Below are 15,275 nucleotides of genomic sequence, written 5' to 3'. Positions count from 1 at the left end.
TATCTCTGCTTTAACGGCTGCTCCCTCTTTCTGCTGAAATCTTATCAGGAGCCAAGAGCAGCTGAGGACAGTAATGAGCGAGGCAGATGAAAACTGGGGGCTTTCATCTTTTTCTTTTTTGCACAAATATCCTGGCCGCCTTGACAACGACATCCTGAGCTCGTGCGTCGCCGTGTGCAAGCATCACTCCGTTTGGGACTCAAGTAACACCTGGATCAGGTCTGGATTGCTTTAGCGTCCCTTGATTGCGGCTGTAAGCCAGGGGGTCCTCAACCTGGGCAACGTGAAGACTTGTGGACTTCAACTCCCAGAATTCCTCAGCCAGCTTGGCTGGCTGAGGAATTCTGGGAGTTGAAGTCCACAACTCTTCACATTGCCCAGGTTGAGGACCCCTGGTGTAAGGTCTTCTGCTTGTGGACTTCAACTCCCAGAATTCCTCAGCCAGCAAAGTCTAAGCAACTGAATGTAGTCAACATCAGGCCCGTGAACCCATACAAGGAGAACACTGAGCGAGCATCACCTCTGTACAGGAAGTCCTCGACTTACGACTATGATGGAGGCCAAAATTTCCATTGCTCAGCAAGACCGTTGTTAAGGGAGTTTTGCCCCACCTTACGGCCTTTCCTGCCACAGTTGTGAAGCCAGTAATAGGGTTGTGAAGTGAATCTGGCTTCCCCCATTGGCTTTGCTTGTCAGAAGGTCGCAAAAGGGGATCACGTGACCCCCCCCCAAGGTCACTGCAACCGTCATAAGTACCTGCCGGTTGCCAAGCATCCAAAGTTTGATTGCGTGACCCTGGGGACGCTGCAACCGTCGTAAGTGTGAAAAATGGTCATAAGTCACTTTTTCCAATGCCATTGTAACTTTAGTCACCAAATGAATAGAATTAGAATTAGAATAGAATAGAATAGAATAGAATAGAATAGAATAGAATAGAATAGAATAGAATAGAATAGAATAGAATAGGAAATACAGAACAGAACAGAATAGAATAGACAGAGTTGGAAGGGACCTTGGAGGTCTTCTAGTCCAGCCCCCTGATCAGGCAGGAAACCCTATACCTATTTCAGAGAAATGGTTGTCCAATCTCTTCTTAAAAACTTAAAAACTGTTGGAGCATTCAACAACTTCTGGAGGCAAGTTGTTCCACTGACTAACTGTTCTAACTCTCAGGAAATTAACAACAATTAACCACTCCAACAATTAACCATCGGAACAATCAACCAGTGGAATGGCTTTTGCCTCCAGAAGTTGTGGGTGCTCCAAACAATGGAGGTTTTTAAGAAGAGACTGGACAACCATTTGACTGAAACGTTATAGGGCAGGGGGGGGGTCTTCAAACCCCCCTGAGCCTTGGTGGAGCAGTGGGCTAACACCTCCTTAAGTAACACCAGCTGCCTGCAATTAGTGCAGGTTCGCGTCCCACCAGGCTCAAGGTTGACTCAGCCTTCCATCCTTCCGAGGTAGGTAAAATGAGGACCCAGATTGTTGGGGGCAATAAGCTGACTTTGTAATAATGCTGCTTGGGGTGTGTGTGAAAGCCCTAATAAGCAGGCATATACATAGAATGAAGGCTACTGCTAAGCTTGTAAGCCGCCCTGAGTCTTCGGAGAAGGGCGGGATATAAATGGAATTAAAATTAAAAAAAATAAAAATAAACGTGGCCCTTTTATGACTTGCGGACTTCCAACACCCAGAATTCCTCAGCCAGGCGTGCTGAGTCCACAAGTCATAAAAGGGGCCAAGTGTGAAGACCCCTGTTACAGGGTTTTCTGCCTGTGGGTGGGACTAGAAGACCTCCAAGGTCCCTTCCACCTCGGCTATTCTTTAATATTCTGCAACAGCCTCCCGCACCCTCAGCTGCATCCCTCGCCCCATCCGGAGGCAGTCGGCGCTATTTTCTACTTCCATTTTTATGTGCTTTCGAACTGCTAGGTTGGCAGAAGCTGGGACGAGTAACAGGCGCTCACTCTGCTACGCGGCACTCGGGATTCAAAAATAGGGACCACTACCGTGGGAAGGTAACAGCGTTCTGTGCGCCTTTGGCGTCTAGTCATGCCGGCCACATGACCACGTCCTCGGACAAGCGCTGGCTCTTGACAGCTCATATATTTGTGTAAATTACTAACAAAGAATTAAGGGAAACTGAAATACATTTCAAACTTATTAGTTTTCATCAGTCAGCCATACCCTTCTGAGATTCGAACCTGGGCTGATTGCACACTAGGCAGTTGTTTTTACATCTTGAGCCACAGGATCTCTCTCACTTTGTTAGCTTTAGAAGCAAGGGGAGATATGTGTCAACTATTTGTTAACTATTTAGATTACCTTGCTAGGCCCCAAACATGGGACAAATCTATATATATAATTTTATTTTATTTTATTTTATTTATTTTATTATTTTATTTTATTTTATTATTTTATTATTTTATTTTATTTTATTTTATTTTATTATTTTATTTTTTTATTTTATTTTATTTTATTTTATTTTATTTTATTTTATTTTTTATTTATTATTTTATTTATTTTATTTTATTTTATTTTATTTTATTTTATTTTATTTCTTTATTTTATTTTATTTTATTATTTTATTTTATTTTATTTTATTTTATTTTATTATTTTATTTTATTTTATTTTATTTTATTTTATTTTATTTTATTTTATTTTATTTTATTTTATTTTATTTTATTTTATTTTATTTTTGCTCTGCGCCACTGCAGCATTCTGCCATTTGTTATTCAGCTAAACAGCCGACCCCCGCTGTCTCCGATATTGGTTCTGGGGAGATCTGCGCTCCGCTTATAACAGCGCTCGCTTGCTGTAAGCCCTCAAAATACCCATGTAAAAGCGGCTGAGGCTGCCAGCTGCGCTCGCCTGCCCGCCACGTCGCATTAATTGTTCTGCAAACGACGGCACTTAAAGGCTTTCGTTTCGCTCCTGAGCCGCAGAAGGAGTTCTCGCCGCGGCTGCTTCGTTTGCTCCCGCGCTGCTCGGCCTCCGACCCCATCCCAAGCTCCGAGACGGGGGGGGGGGGAACCAAAAACCGCCTCTTCTGCAGAGCCTGGGAAGGAAGTGTGTGTGTGTGTTGGGGGGTCTCTCCGTTCGCTCCTTGGTCTCTGGTGCTTGTCTGAGCCTCTTACAGACTTCAGGTCGGCTGCATTTTAATTCCCCCCCACCCCCACCCCGCTTTAAAAGAACAAAAAAAGTGAATGAAAAAAATGATGTTCTTTCTAACGTCGAATCTGGCCTTGAAGCGGGCTGGGGTCCTTGGTGCTGTCTGAGCTTGGTGGCTGTCTTGCAGATGTTTCAGTACCCCAACTAGGTAAAGTATCGGTGTTAGAAGGCAGTGGGGTTTGCAGAGAGGAAGAGGAGGAGGACTGTGGGGTCCTTGGTGCTCTCTGCAGACGTTTCATTACCCAACTAGGTTACATCATCAGGGCTAGGTGGGAGTGGGGTTTGCAGGGAAGAGAAGGAGAAGTAGTAGTAGTAGTAGTAGTAGTAGTACTGTGGGGTCCTTGGTGCTCTCTGAACTTAGTTGTTTTCTTGCAGACGTTTCATTACCCAACTAGGTAACATCATCAGGGCTAGATGGGAGTGGAGTTTGCAGGAGGAGGAGGAGGAGGAGGAGGAGAACTGTGGGGGTCCTTGGTGCTCTCTGAACATGGTTGTTTTCTTGCAGATGTTTCATTACCAAACTAGATAATGTCAGTGTTAGAAGGCAGTGGGGTTTGCAGAGAGGAGGAGGAGGAGGAGAGAAGAAGAACTGTGGGGCCCCTGGTGCTCTCTGAGCTTGGTTGGTACTTGCAGACATTTCATTACCCAACTAGGTAACAACATCAGAGCTAGGAGGAGGAGGGGCGGTCTCTTACATATGTATGGTTTTTATTTAAAACATTTATATAGCCACCCACCTTTCCTCAAATACTGGACGACTCAAGTACTGGTTCAGCTGAAAGCTTTGCAGATAACCCTTTGCATGGACAAGAGTTAGGCCTAGCTTAAAGGTGCAGGGGCCAACTTGGGCTTGTTAGACTAATCCTAGCAGTTGAAGTCCACACATCTTAAAGTTCCCAAGGTTGAGAAACACTGGTGTAGAGGTTTAAACCATCCGACTATAAACCAGGAGCCGATCAGCTACAAATCATCTAGGTGACTTTGAGCCAGCCTCTCTCTCTCTCAGCCTTGGGAAGATAGCAATGGAAAGCTACTTCTGGAAAAAAAAACCTTGCCAAGAAAACCACAGAGTCTTGTCCAGGCTGTTGCCAAGAGTCAAACAAAACTGACTCGGCTCCAAAGCACAGACCGGGATTGATATTAATATAAGACACACAGATGAGCCTTAGCAAGATTCCCAAAGCAGTCAGCAGAGGGAGCTGTTGCACCAGGCCTGTGAAATGGACTCTTCCCGAGTACCAGACCACCAGTCCTTTTGGGAATAGCCACTGCCCTTCCAAACTCACATCCTGCCAGGTGTAGGAAATCAGCACCCCCCTGCCCACCCCCTACCCCCCCCCCAGCCCAGAGGAAAGCCATGGCAAATCTAGACAGCACACTAAAAAGCAGAGACATCACTCTTCCAACAAAAGTGCGTATAGTCAAGGCTATGGTCTTCCCAGTTGCAATGTATGTCAGTGAAAGTTGGGCCGTAAGAAAGGCTGAGCGCCAAAGAATTGAGGCCTTTGAACTCTGGTGCTGGAGAAGACTCCTGCGAGTCCCTTGGTCAGTTCTAGAGGAGATCAACCCTGACTGCTCTTTAGAAGGCCAGATCCTGAAGTTGAAACTCAAATCCTTTGGCCACCTAATGAGAAGGAAGGACTCACTGGAGAAGAGCCTCATGCTGGGAAAGGTTGAGGGCAAGAGAAGAAGGGGACGACAGAGAATGAGGTGGCTGGATGGAGTCACTGAAGCAGTAGGCGTGAGACTAAATGGACTCCAGAAGATGGTAGATGACAGGAAGGCCTGGAGGAAGGTTGTCCATGGGATTGCAATGGGTTGGACACAACTTTGCAACTAACAACAACAATAACAATCCATTCAGAAAGACTGGGACATTCTGTTCATAAGCAAAGAACAGAGTCTCCAGATAAGCAACACAATTAGGCAAGGCAAAAGTTGACAAGATTAGCCCAGAGAAACACCTGGGACTTGCATTTCCCCTTTTCCCTATAGATCCAGCCATGACTCCTACATGACCCCATAGGAATCTGGCAACAGCCATTAGAAGATTAAAGAAACAGACCTAATAGTTCATTGTTGTTAGCATATGGTAGTTTTTGATTGTTTCTACTTTTATACCTTGTATTTAGCTCTGGGAAGTCGGGGAGGGGGGAAGGGGAGGGGGGAGGCTTGGGTTGGGAAGGGGGAGGGTGGGTGGGGAGGGGTTGTTTTGTTAAAGATAAAATGTATTGAAAAACTTTTCAATAAAAAAGAAAAAAAAGAAAAAAGAAACAGGCATCACAAATACAAAGCCCAAAGAATGTTTAAAGTCCCACCTACTCTCAACTCCATTTTGTCAGCTGTCCCAGAACTGCATGCTGTTGTTGGTTCTGCTCATCATTAAAAGAGAAGAGCAACTAAAATGATCCAAGGCCTGGAGAACAGCTGCAGGACTTGGGTTTGGCTAGTCTAAAGAAAAGAATAAATAGGGGTGACATGATAGCAGGATTCAGGTATTTGACGGGCTGCCACGAAGAAGAAGGGGTCAGACTATTCTCCAAAGCACCAGAGGGCAGGACAAGAAACAACGGATGGAAACTGACCAAAGAGAGAAGCAACCTGGAATTAAGGAGAAACTTCCTGACAGTGAGGACAATTAACCAGTGGAACAGCTTGCCTCCAGAAATCATGGGCACTCCATCACTGGAGGTTTTTTTAAAAGAAACTGGACAGCCACTTGTCTGAAAAGGTATAGGTTCTCCTACTTGAGTAGGGGGCTGGACTAGAAGACCTCCAAAGTCCCTTCCAGCTCTATGGTATGCTATGCTATGCTATGCTATGCTATGCTATGCTATGCTATGCTATGCTATGCTATTCTAAAAACCTTTCCTAAGCAGCTTGCCTCCATTTTATTTCCAGCAGCCTCCATTTTATTTCCACTGTCTTACTCCCGGCTTGGAACTGGAGCTGATTTTTCTTCCCACGCAGGTTGGGAATGAGCTGAGGACAAAATCAAGAAGAGAAAGAAATCCCCAGAAAGAGAGGGCAGGAGAATTAAGTTTCGGATAGTCATCTTAAAACATTGGAGGCTTTGAAACGGTCGCAAACCAGTCCTTTACAGATAGCCCTTGACTTACAACCGTTAATTCAGTGACCGTTTGAAGTTACACCACCATTGACCAAAGTGACTTACAACTGGTCCTCGCACTTACGACCTTCGCAGCATCCCCACAGTCATGTGATCAAAATTCAAGCCCTTGGCAACCGCCGTGTGGTCACGACGGTTACGATGTCCTGGGTCATAGGATCCCCGTTTATGACCTTCCCAGTTGATTTCAGACCAGCAGAGTCAATGGGGGAAAGTTGGATTTATTGAATGACCACATCATTCATTTAACAACCACCACGATTTGCTTAACAACCATGGCAAAAATGTTGTAAAATCAGGAGCAATTAAAAAAAAAACCCCAAGGCCTTGCTTAGCAAGAGAAATCCTCATCTGGATTGTGGTCGTAAGTTGAGGACTACCTGTAGCAGGGTCTTAATGCAGGGAAAGCAGATCCACCCCTTTTCTTTCTGCGGTGCCACAACTGCCTTCGAAGTACTGATACAAGTAGTCCTCGATTTACAACAGTTTGTTTAGTGACCATTTGAAGTTACAACGGCACTGAAAAAAGGGGCTTAAGTGTTCTGTCCCAGCCTACATGAGTCCTGGTTCTGCTCACAAGGAGAAACCCCTCTTCCCACAAGCAGGCAGGAACCGCAAGAAAAAGGCAACCCTTTTATTCTCACAGACCTGAGTCAATGGCCAAGGCAAACAAACACAGTTCACAGAAATTTGATCCTCAACACAAACGGCTGCCTTTGGCAACCAGCACCTCCCACACCTTCCCTTTTATAATTCAGCCAAGGCGTGGCTTCCTAATGCCTTCTTCTTTGCCTTTGGAGCCGCCCCATTGCATTCCTCTGTCCTACTCGCTTCTCTCGCCGGCACTTTCGTGCATCCTGGATTTGTCCCAACTTTTCTTCATCACTGTCCAATTTAGGCTTCCAACACAGCTGTGTCTCAGCCTGAGCGCGAGTAGAGGGGCCAGGCTCCTCGTCTGACTGTACGTCTTGGAGCTCCTCAGAGCCTTCCTCTGACTCTGATGTCACTCCAGGCCCCTCCTCCTCCTCCTCCTCCTCCTCATCTGATTCCTCAGACTCAGCTGCCGGATCCATGGGCTGGCGAGGAATCACAACACTACGACCATTTTTCACAGTTATGACCTTTGCAGCATCCCCAGGGTCGGCTGATCAAAATTCAGACAGTTGGCAACTGGCCCGTACCTATGATGGTTTCCCAGGATCATGTGATCCCTTTTTGCAAGCCTTTTAACAAGTGAAGCCAAATGGGGGTTGCCGGATTTACTTAATGGCCGTGTTACTCATTTAACAACTCCAGTGATTTGCTTGATAAATGTGGCAGGGGAAAAAAATCGTAAAATGGGGCAAGACTCACTCAACAAATGTCTCACTTAGCGACATAAAATTTTGGGCTCGATTGTGGTCGTAAGTAGAAGACTACTTGTATGGGACTGGCTGCCTAAATTTTTCCCATAAGCTATCTCTACAGAAGTCTGGAATTCAGTTTTGTTCAAAACAGACCATAGAGAACAATGGGTTTGCTTAATGGCCTTGGTGTTTGCTTTTGACGAGCGCGTTTGCTTAATGACTGCTGCAGAAATAGGTCATAAACTCGGATCAGTGCACGATGATCCACAAGCCCTTTCTAATTAGGAGCCAACCCAGTGTATCCAAGTTATATGGTTCATAAGAATGCAGCTGTGACGTTATCTGTCTTGCGTTTAGAAATGCTTCAGGAGTTTAGTCTGTACAAAATCTGCGGCAATTCTTTATTGACTTTTAAATTTCCTAACGCGGCCAATAATCAAATTAGTTTCTGCAGATTATAAAGTACACTTTAAAACATGGAAAGTTTCTAAGAAGTAAACAATTAAAAGGGAAAAAAAGAAAAACCAGCCACACAATAACAGGCTGCTAATGAATAGCAAAGCTTTAAAAGCTATTATTCCAGCGTAGAGCAAAACTATTAAAATGGAATCGAGTCAGAAATTATAGAAATATCAGCAAGGAATGGAATGTTATTGCACAGCACTAAAGATGTTATTGCGTAGCATGCAAAAAAAAAATTCAAGCTGGGAGAGAAATATTCTGGAGAATTCACAGCATTTAGTTTATCCTCTGGGGATTTCCTGGAAATTAATCCTTCAAAGCAGAATCAATTTCAGGATTCAGCTCTGTTCTTCCAAAACATCAGTCTAGAACACATGAACCATTCCTAACATAAGTGTTTGCACCATCTATGTCAGACCTGGGCATTTTATGCCTCCCCCCAAAGGCCACATCAGGCCCCTTGGCTATCCCTGTTCATCCCCCATGAGGTCAATTGGAAATGTGCTAGTGGAATATAAATCCTTCCATTCCTCACCATCCAGTCAGAGCTGAAGAAGCTTCTTGGATGAGAAGCAAAAGGTCTTCAAAGAAAAACGAGAAAGTCCAGTTGCCTCCTGGAAAAGCACATTTGGGACAAACTTGGATAACGTGAGAATCTCCATAAACATTTAGTGGACGATCACTTAAATATGAGCCAGCAGTGTATAGCAGCAGCCAAAAAAGCTAATACAATCCTCGGCTGTATCAACAGAGGCCTAGAATCAAAATCGCATGAAGTATCAGTAGCACTTTACAAAGCCTTAGTAAGGGCACAGCTGGAATACAGCATCCAGTTTTGATCACCACATTACAAAAAAAAAGATGTTGAGACTTTGGGGGGGGGGAAATGCAGAGAAGAGCAACTAAGATGATTAAGGGCCTGGAGACAAAAACATATGAGGAACGGCTGCAGGATTTGACTTTGGCCAGTCTAGAGCAAAAAAGGACTAGGGTGGACATGATAGCAGTATTCTAGTATTTGAGGGACTGCCACAAAGAAGAGGGGGTCAATTTATTTTCCAAAGCCCCTGAAGGCAGGACTGTTCTGTACCAGCCTGCTACCGGCCCTGCAGAAAAGGCAGGGACAACCCCTTTACAAACGGCAAGAGGCTGGAATTACGCCTGCCAAATTTATAGCTACAAAAACAAACAAGACACGAACCAAGAAACAGGAGCTTTAAGAAACACGAACTATCCAAGCGGTTGCCTTCAGCAAACCAGCCCTCCCCACACATTCCCCTTATATAGAGTTCAGGACGTGGCTTCTCTCTGCCTCCTTCCGAGAAGCCCCATTGCCTTCCTCTGTTTACTCCTAATTGACTGCCTCCTGCGTCGGGCGTCCTTGAACAGGGCCAGCTGTGGGTCATCTTCATCCACGCTGTCAGGCTCACACAGCTGGGTCTCCGTGGTGACCAAGTGGGAGGGGCCTGGCTGAGGGCTCTCATCAGCAAGATCTTCAACCCCCTCAGCAAGGTCTTCAACACCCCCCTCCTCCTCTGAGTCATCCGACCCAACTGCCGAACCCACAGGCTGACCCTGAATCACAACAAGGACAAGAAGCAAAGGATGGAAACCAATCAAGGAGAGAAGCAACCTGGAATTCAGGAGAAACTCCCTAAAACTGGGGGGGGGAGAAAAATCAACCATAGGAGTAGCTTGCCTTCAGAGGTTGTGAGTGCTTCATGACTGTAGGCTTTCAAGAAGAGATCTGACGGCCACTTGCTGAAATAGTATAAGTTCTCAAAGGCAAGAGAACGTAACACCTTTTCGTTCAGAATCTTGTGGGCCGCAGTGAAATACATGGGGGAAAATTCCATTGACCATGAAAATGAAAGTAGGGTTAGGGTTAGCGTTACATCACTCTGGAGTTAGGGCTGAAAAATAGTTTAAGGGCCAGATTCTAGGAAGTTCTCAAAGAAAAGGGAACACCACAGCTTTCTGTTCAGACTCATTTGTGGGCCGCAGTGAAATACATGGGAAAATTTATTTATTTTTATTTATTTTAATTCCATTTATATCCCGCCCTTCTCCGAAGACTCAGGGCGGCTTACAAGCTTAGCAGTAGCCTTCATTCTATGTACCGTATATGCCTGCTTATTAGGGCTTTCGCCCCCCCCAAGCGGCATTATTACAAAGTCAGCTTAATTGCCCCCAACAATCTGAAAATGAGGGCTAGGGCTAATCATAATCATAATAGTAAAGTTGGAAGGGACCTTGGAGGTCATCTAGTCCAACCCCCTGCTCAGGCAGGAGACCCTATACCATTTCAGACAAATGGCTGCCCAGTCTCTTCTTAAAAACTTCCAGTGTTGGAGCATTCACAGCTTCTGGAGGCAGGTTGTTCCCCTGGTTAATTGTTCTGTCAGGAAATTTCTCCTCAGTTCTAGGTTGCTTCTCTCCTTGATTGGTTTCCATCCCTTGCTTCTTGTCCTGCCTTCGGGTGCTTTAGAGAATAGCTTGACTCCCTCTTCTTTGGGGCAGCCCTTGAAAAACTGGACGGCTGCTATCATGACCCCCCTCACCCTTCTCTTCATTAAACTAGACACGCCCAATTCCAGCAGCCGTTCCTTATATGTTTTAGCCTCCTAGGCTAGGGTTAAGGTTAGGGTTACATCCCTTTGGAGTCAGGGTGAAATGGGGTGATAGGGTAGAATCTAGAACGTTCTCAAAGGAAAAGGGAACAAATCAGCTTTTCACTGGGACTCTTTTGTGGGCCTCAGTGAAATACATGGGAAAAGCCTATTGACAATGAAAATTAACGTTGGGTTAGGGCAGGGGTAGGCAACCTCGGCTCTTTTATGACTCATGGACTTCAACTCCCAGAATTCCTCAGTCAGCTATGCTGACTCAGGAATTCTGGGAGTTGAAGTCCATGAGTCATAAAAAAGCCGAGGTTGCCTACCCCTGGGTTAGGGATAGGCTTGGATCCCTTTGTTAGGGCTATTTTCTAGAAGGTTCTCAAAGGAAAGGCAACATAACAACTTTTCGTTCGGACTGTTTTGTGGGCCACAGTGAAATACATGGGAAAATCCCATTGACAGTGAAAATTAGGGTTAGGGTTAGATGACTTTGCAGTCATGGATGAAAAAGGGGTGTTAGGGCTAGATTCTAGGAAGTTCTCAAAGCAAAGGGAACATAATCAGCTTTTCATATGGACTCTTGTGGGTCGCAGTGAAACGTGGGAAAATCTCATTGAGAATTACAGTTAGAGTTAGGCCTAGTGTTTGAGTGAGAGCAGAAATGGGATGATGGGGCTAGATTCTAGAAGGTTCTCCAAGGAAAGGGAACATATCAGCATTTCACTGGGACTCTTTTGTGAGCCGCAGTGGAAAAAATGGGAAAATCCCATTGAACATGGAAATTAGGGTTAGGGCTAGGGCAGGGATAGGCAACCTCGGCTCTTTTATGACTCATGGACTTCAACTCCCAGAATTCAGCATAGCTGACTCAGGAATTCTGGGAGTTGAAGTCCATGAGTCATAAAAGAGCCGAGGTTGCCTACCCCGGGCTAGGGCAAGGCTTAGGGTTAGGGTTAGATCCCTTTGGAGTCATAGATGAAATGGGCTGATAGGGTAGATTCTAAAGGTTTTCCTGCTTGAACAGGGGGTTGGACTAGCAGATCTCTAAGGCCCCTTCCAAATCTTCTCTTCTCTTCTCTCCTCTCCTCTCCTCTCCTCTCCTTTCTTCTTCTATTCTTGGCTGGCTGAGGAGTTCTGGGAGTTGAAGTCCACAAGTCTTAAAGTTGCCAAGGTTGGGGGCCTCTGAGGTAGGCCAATACTAATTTTATTGTAAAGTGATTGTAGCAGAATCTTGCAAGTCTAAATTAGGCTTTCCCCCTCTCTGCCTTTATCTTCATGAGAACTAGGCAGGATTTGGTCTGAGATGCTTTCTCAGATTACAGTTCTGCTCTAGACTCAGCTTTCTTTTATCCGATTGTTGTCTGGATAGTATCTCTTCCCTTGAGGCAATTCCCTCTACAAGGAGTCAATCAAATTGAGCTTGACCAAATATTCAGAAAGGCAGTCCAAACCTTCCAATCGGAAGTTTTGAGTTTAGAGTTACCGAGACTGGCAAACACAGCTTTAACACAAATCCCAAACTGAAATAGATAACTTTTATTGTCAATTTTTTTTTACCGTGGGCACAATGGCGCACATTAAAAATGAAATGTAGTTGCTTGTTCTTGAAAGTGTACACGTACATAATACCAGTGCTTTTTTTGTATAAGAAAAAGGTGCCGGAACTCACATGTGTCATACAACCCGCCTTGCCTATCCTACAAGGTTCCATCCAAAAAAGGTGCCGGAACTCCGTTCTGAGCGTTCTATGAGAAAAAAAGCCCTGCATAACACACATTTAAACATACTATATACAACATAGTACACGACATACAAATCACGCAGGTTTTGCTCTTGAGCGGACCAAAGACTCTTGAGGGAGGCTGTTGGAGGAATTCTGGGAGTTGAAGTTCACACCTCTTTAAAAGTTGCCATGGTTGAGAAACAGGCTAATTTCTGCAAGATGGCCGAAGCCCAGAGTTCCTAGGTTAGATTCCCCATAGCCTTGCACTGCAGCCTTGTTCTCTGTACAATATTCCTCCAAGCAGAGGACCAAATTGAAATCTGGATCCAGTTCCTGGCCCGCTTCTAAGGCAGGTATCGCTTCGGATCTCCCACAAAAGGTACTCCTGGCACTTGATTGAAGTGAGCCATCAGGAAGACGCCAATGGTTCCAAAGATAAAAACGGAGGCCATGATGAGGAAGCAGACCCGGTCAATGACTCTTCCTACCAGGATCCATTCTTCATTTTCCTGGAAAGAAAGGGGGGGCGGAAATCAAGGGAACTTGGGAAAAAAAGTTAATTTTCCCAGAAGGAAGGAAATTCAGGACAACCACAAGGCAGAATCTCTCCAAATGGAGAAGAACAGTGGGCCATTGGGGACATCCTGACAACCAGGGTTGTATAATGTAGAACCGTGGTGGCGAACCTATGGCACGGGTGCCATAGGTGGCAGGCAGAGCCCTCTCTGTGGGCACGTGCGCCATCGCCCCAGTCCTAGGCCTTCAGCTGGGTTTTATAATAATAATAATAATAAGTTGGAAGGGACCTTGGAGGTCATCTAGTCCAACCCCCTGCTCAGGCAGGAAACCCTATACCATTTCAGACAAATGGCTGGCCAGTCTCCTTTTCGCTTTAGGCCTCCGCCGGCATGTGCAGAAAAAAAAAAAGGTTCAATCAATTTCAACTTCCTGCGGGGAAAGAAAAAGTTCTTGCAAAGTTGGAATTGATTGATTGAACTTTTTAGTCCCACCCAGTCTGCCGTTACCACCGCAGCCACGCCCACCCAAAGGGCCACGCCCACCCGGCACCCGATGATACATAAGTGGGTTTTGGGGTTGCAGTTTGGGCATTCGGTCTCTAAAAGTTTCGCCATCACTGATGTAGAACCACAGTTGTAACAACGGACCCCCTCAATCTTGCCGATTTTGACACAAGCACACACCTTTCCCAGTGTTATTGCTGGAGAAGGCGGCAGCTAACCAAAACTTTCCACTGAGATGGAAATCTTTCTGAGAAAGAAGGAGGGGGAGGAATAAAATTTTAAAAAAACCCACCCTTCCTTTTTACTGAAAAAAAAAATATAGAAATTTTCAAAGGCCGTGAAAGAGCCGGCAACCGGGACACCTTTCGTGCCAAAACAACGAAACAAAAATAAGTTTCCTCGCAGAACCATTTGTTTTCCGGCACTTTAAATCTAACTTATTTATGAAATCCAAATTGGGGGGAGCGGGGGGGGGGGAGCTGAGGGAAATAAGGAGAGAGAGAGAAAGAGGTTGAAAATAGACCCAGCTCCAATCTGATGATCAATTTCGGCTTGCCAGAGAGAATAGATGAAAGTGGGTCTGATTGCAACTCGAATTCGGGCCTAAGAGAAAATGCTGATAAATGTCTATTTTCTTTCCAAAGGAATGAACCATAATAGCGAGGTTTCCAATTTTTCCTTTTTTTCACTTTTTTTTTAAAAAAAGGGCTTTTTAACCTGCCTCTCACCGAGACATGGAAGAACAGGCAGTGGGAATCAATCTCCATAAACAGCCGTGCAAACTTCTAAATTTCAAGCATTCCTGGAGTGAACCAACAGGCAATCCGGGATTCTACAGCTAGTCCTCAATTTACGACCACAACGGAGCCCCAAATTTCCGCTGCTAAGCCAGACCGTTGTTAAGTGAGTTTTTACAAAAAGCGATCCCACGATCCCAGGACACGGCAGCCATCATCAATACAGGCCCGGTTGCCAAGCATCGAATTCTGACCACGGGGGAAGCTGCGATGGTCGTAAGTGTGAAAAACAGTCGTAAGTTCCTTTCCCCCTCCCCAATGCCGCACAGTGCCGTTTCCCTCAAGAACCGTGTCACTAACCTCAGCGCAGCGATTCGCTTAACAACTGTGGCAAGAAAAGTCGCAAAATGGGACAAAAAAAACACCCTTAACACCTGTCTGGCTTAGCAACAAACATTTGGGGTTCAATTGTGGTTGTAAGTCGAGGACTGCCTGTACTGCGGTCCTTGTCCCATTAATGGTAGTCCTCGACTTATGACCATCACTGCAACCAGAATTGTGGCTCAATTGTGGTCATAAGTCGAGGACTGCCTACACTAATATGATTTGTGTGCAGGGCCATTGGCAAGGGGAACTCAAAAAAAAAAAAAGCAAGATGGCAGCTGCGACTATGCAGTCCTGGCTGCCATTTTGACTTTTTTGACCCGCTGGCCGTTGCTGGCTACCACATCTGGGGCTGAAACTATCTGGATGACCTCACTGCCATCTGGACACCCTGTGCTGATTAGGAAATTCTGGGAGTTGAAGTCCTGATTAGGGAATTCTGGGAGATGAAGTTATTAGGGAATTCTGGGAATTCAATTGTAAGTCGAGGACTGCCTGTACCACATGTGTTCTCCCTAACCCACTTTTTCTCAACTTCAGCAACTTTTAGAGGTCTGGACTTCAAATCCCAGAATGCCCTGGGCCAGCTTGGCTGGCTGGGGAATTCTGGGCATTGAAGTCCAGACCTCTAAAAGTTGCTAAAGTTGAGAAAAACTGCTGTAACCTAACCATCTTTCC

The 15,275-nt window shown here is 45.4% G+C and overlaps 2 protein-coding genes across 2 annotated transcripts in view; one reads left to right on the top strand and one right to left on the bottom strand.

Moving 5' to 3' along the window:
* LOC308669013 (solute carrier family 12 member 9-like) overlaps nucleotides 1-15,275 on the top strand; it is a 376,525-nt gene that overhangs the window by 75,469 nt on the left and 285,781 nt on the right. The window lies entirely within an intron of this gene.
* Nucleotides 12,799-15,275, bottom strand: part of CHRNG (cholinergic receptor nicotinic gamma subunit) — a gene marked incomplete at both ends in the record, with an annotated part of 32,184 nt that continues 29,707 nt past the window's right edge. Inside the window, one exon of the mRNA XM_081329934.1 lies at nucleotides 12,799-12,963. Coding sequence (XP_081186060.1) covers nucleotides 12,799-12,963 — 165 coding nt within the window. The remainder of the gene's footprint in view (nucleotides 12,964-15,275) is intronic.

This window comes from Vipera berus (assembly GCF_964194415.1).
Source record: "Vipera berus genome assembly, chromosome: 5".
NCBI lineage: Eukaryota > Metazoa > Chordata > Lepidosauria > Squamata > Viperidae > Vipera > Vipera berus.
This window is presented reverse-complemented; position numbering and strand designations above follow the sequence as displayed.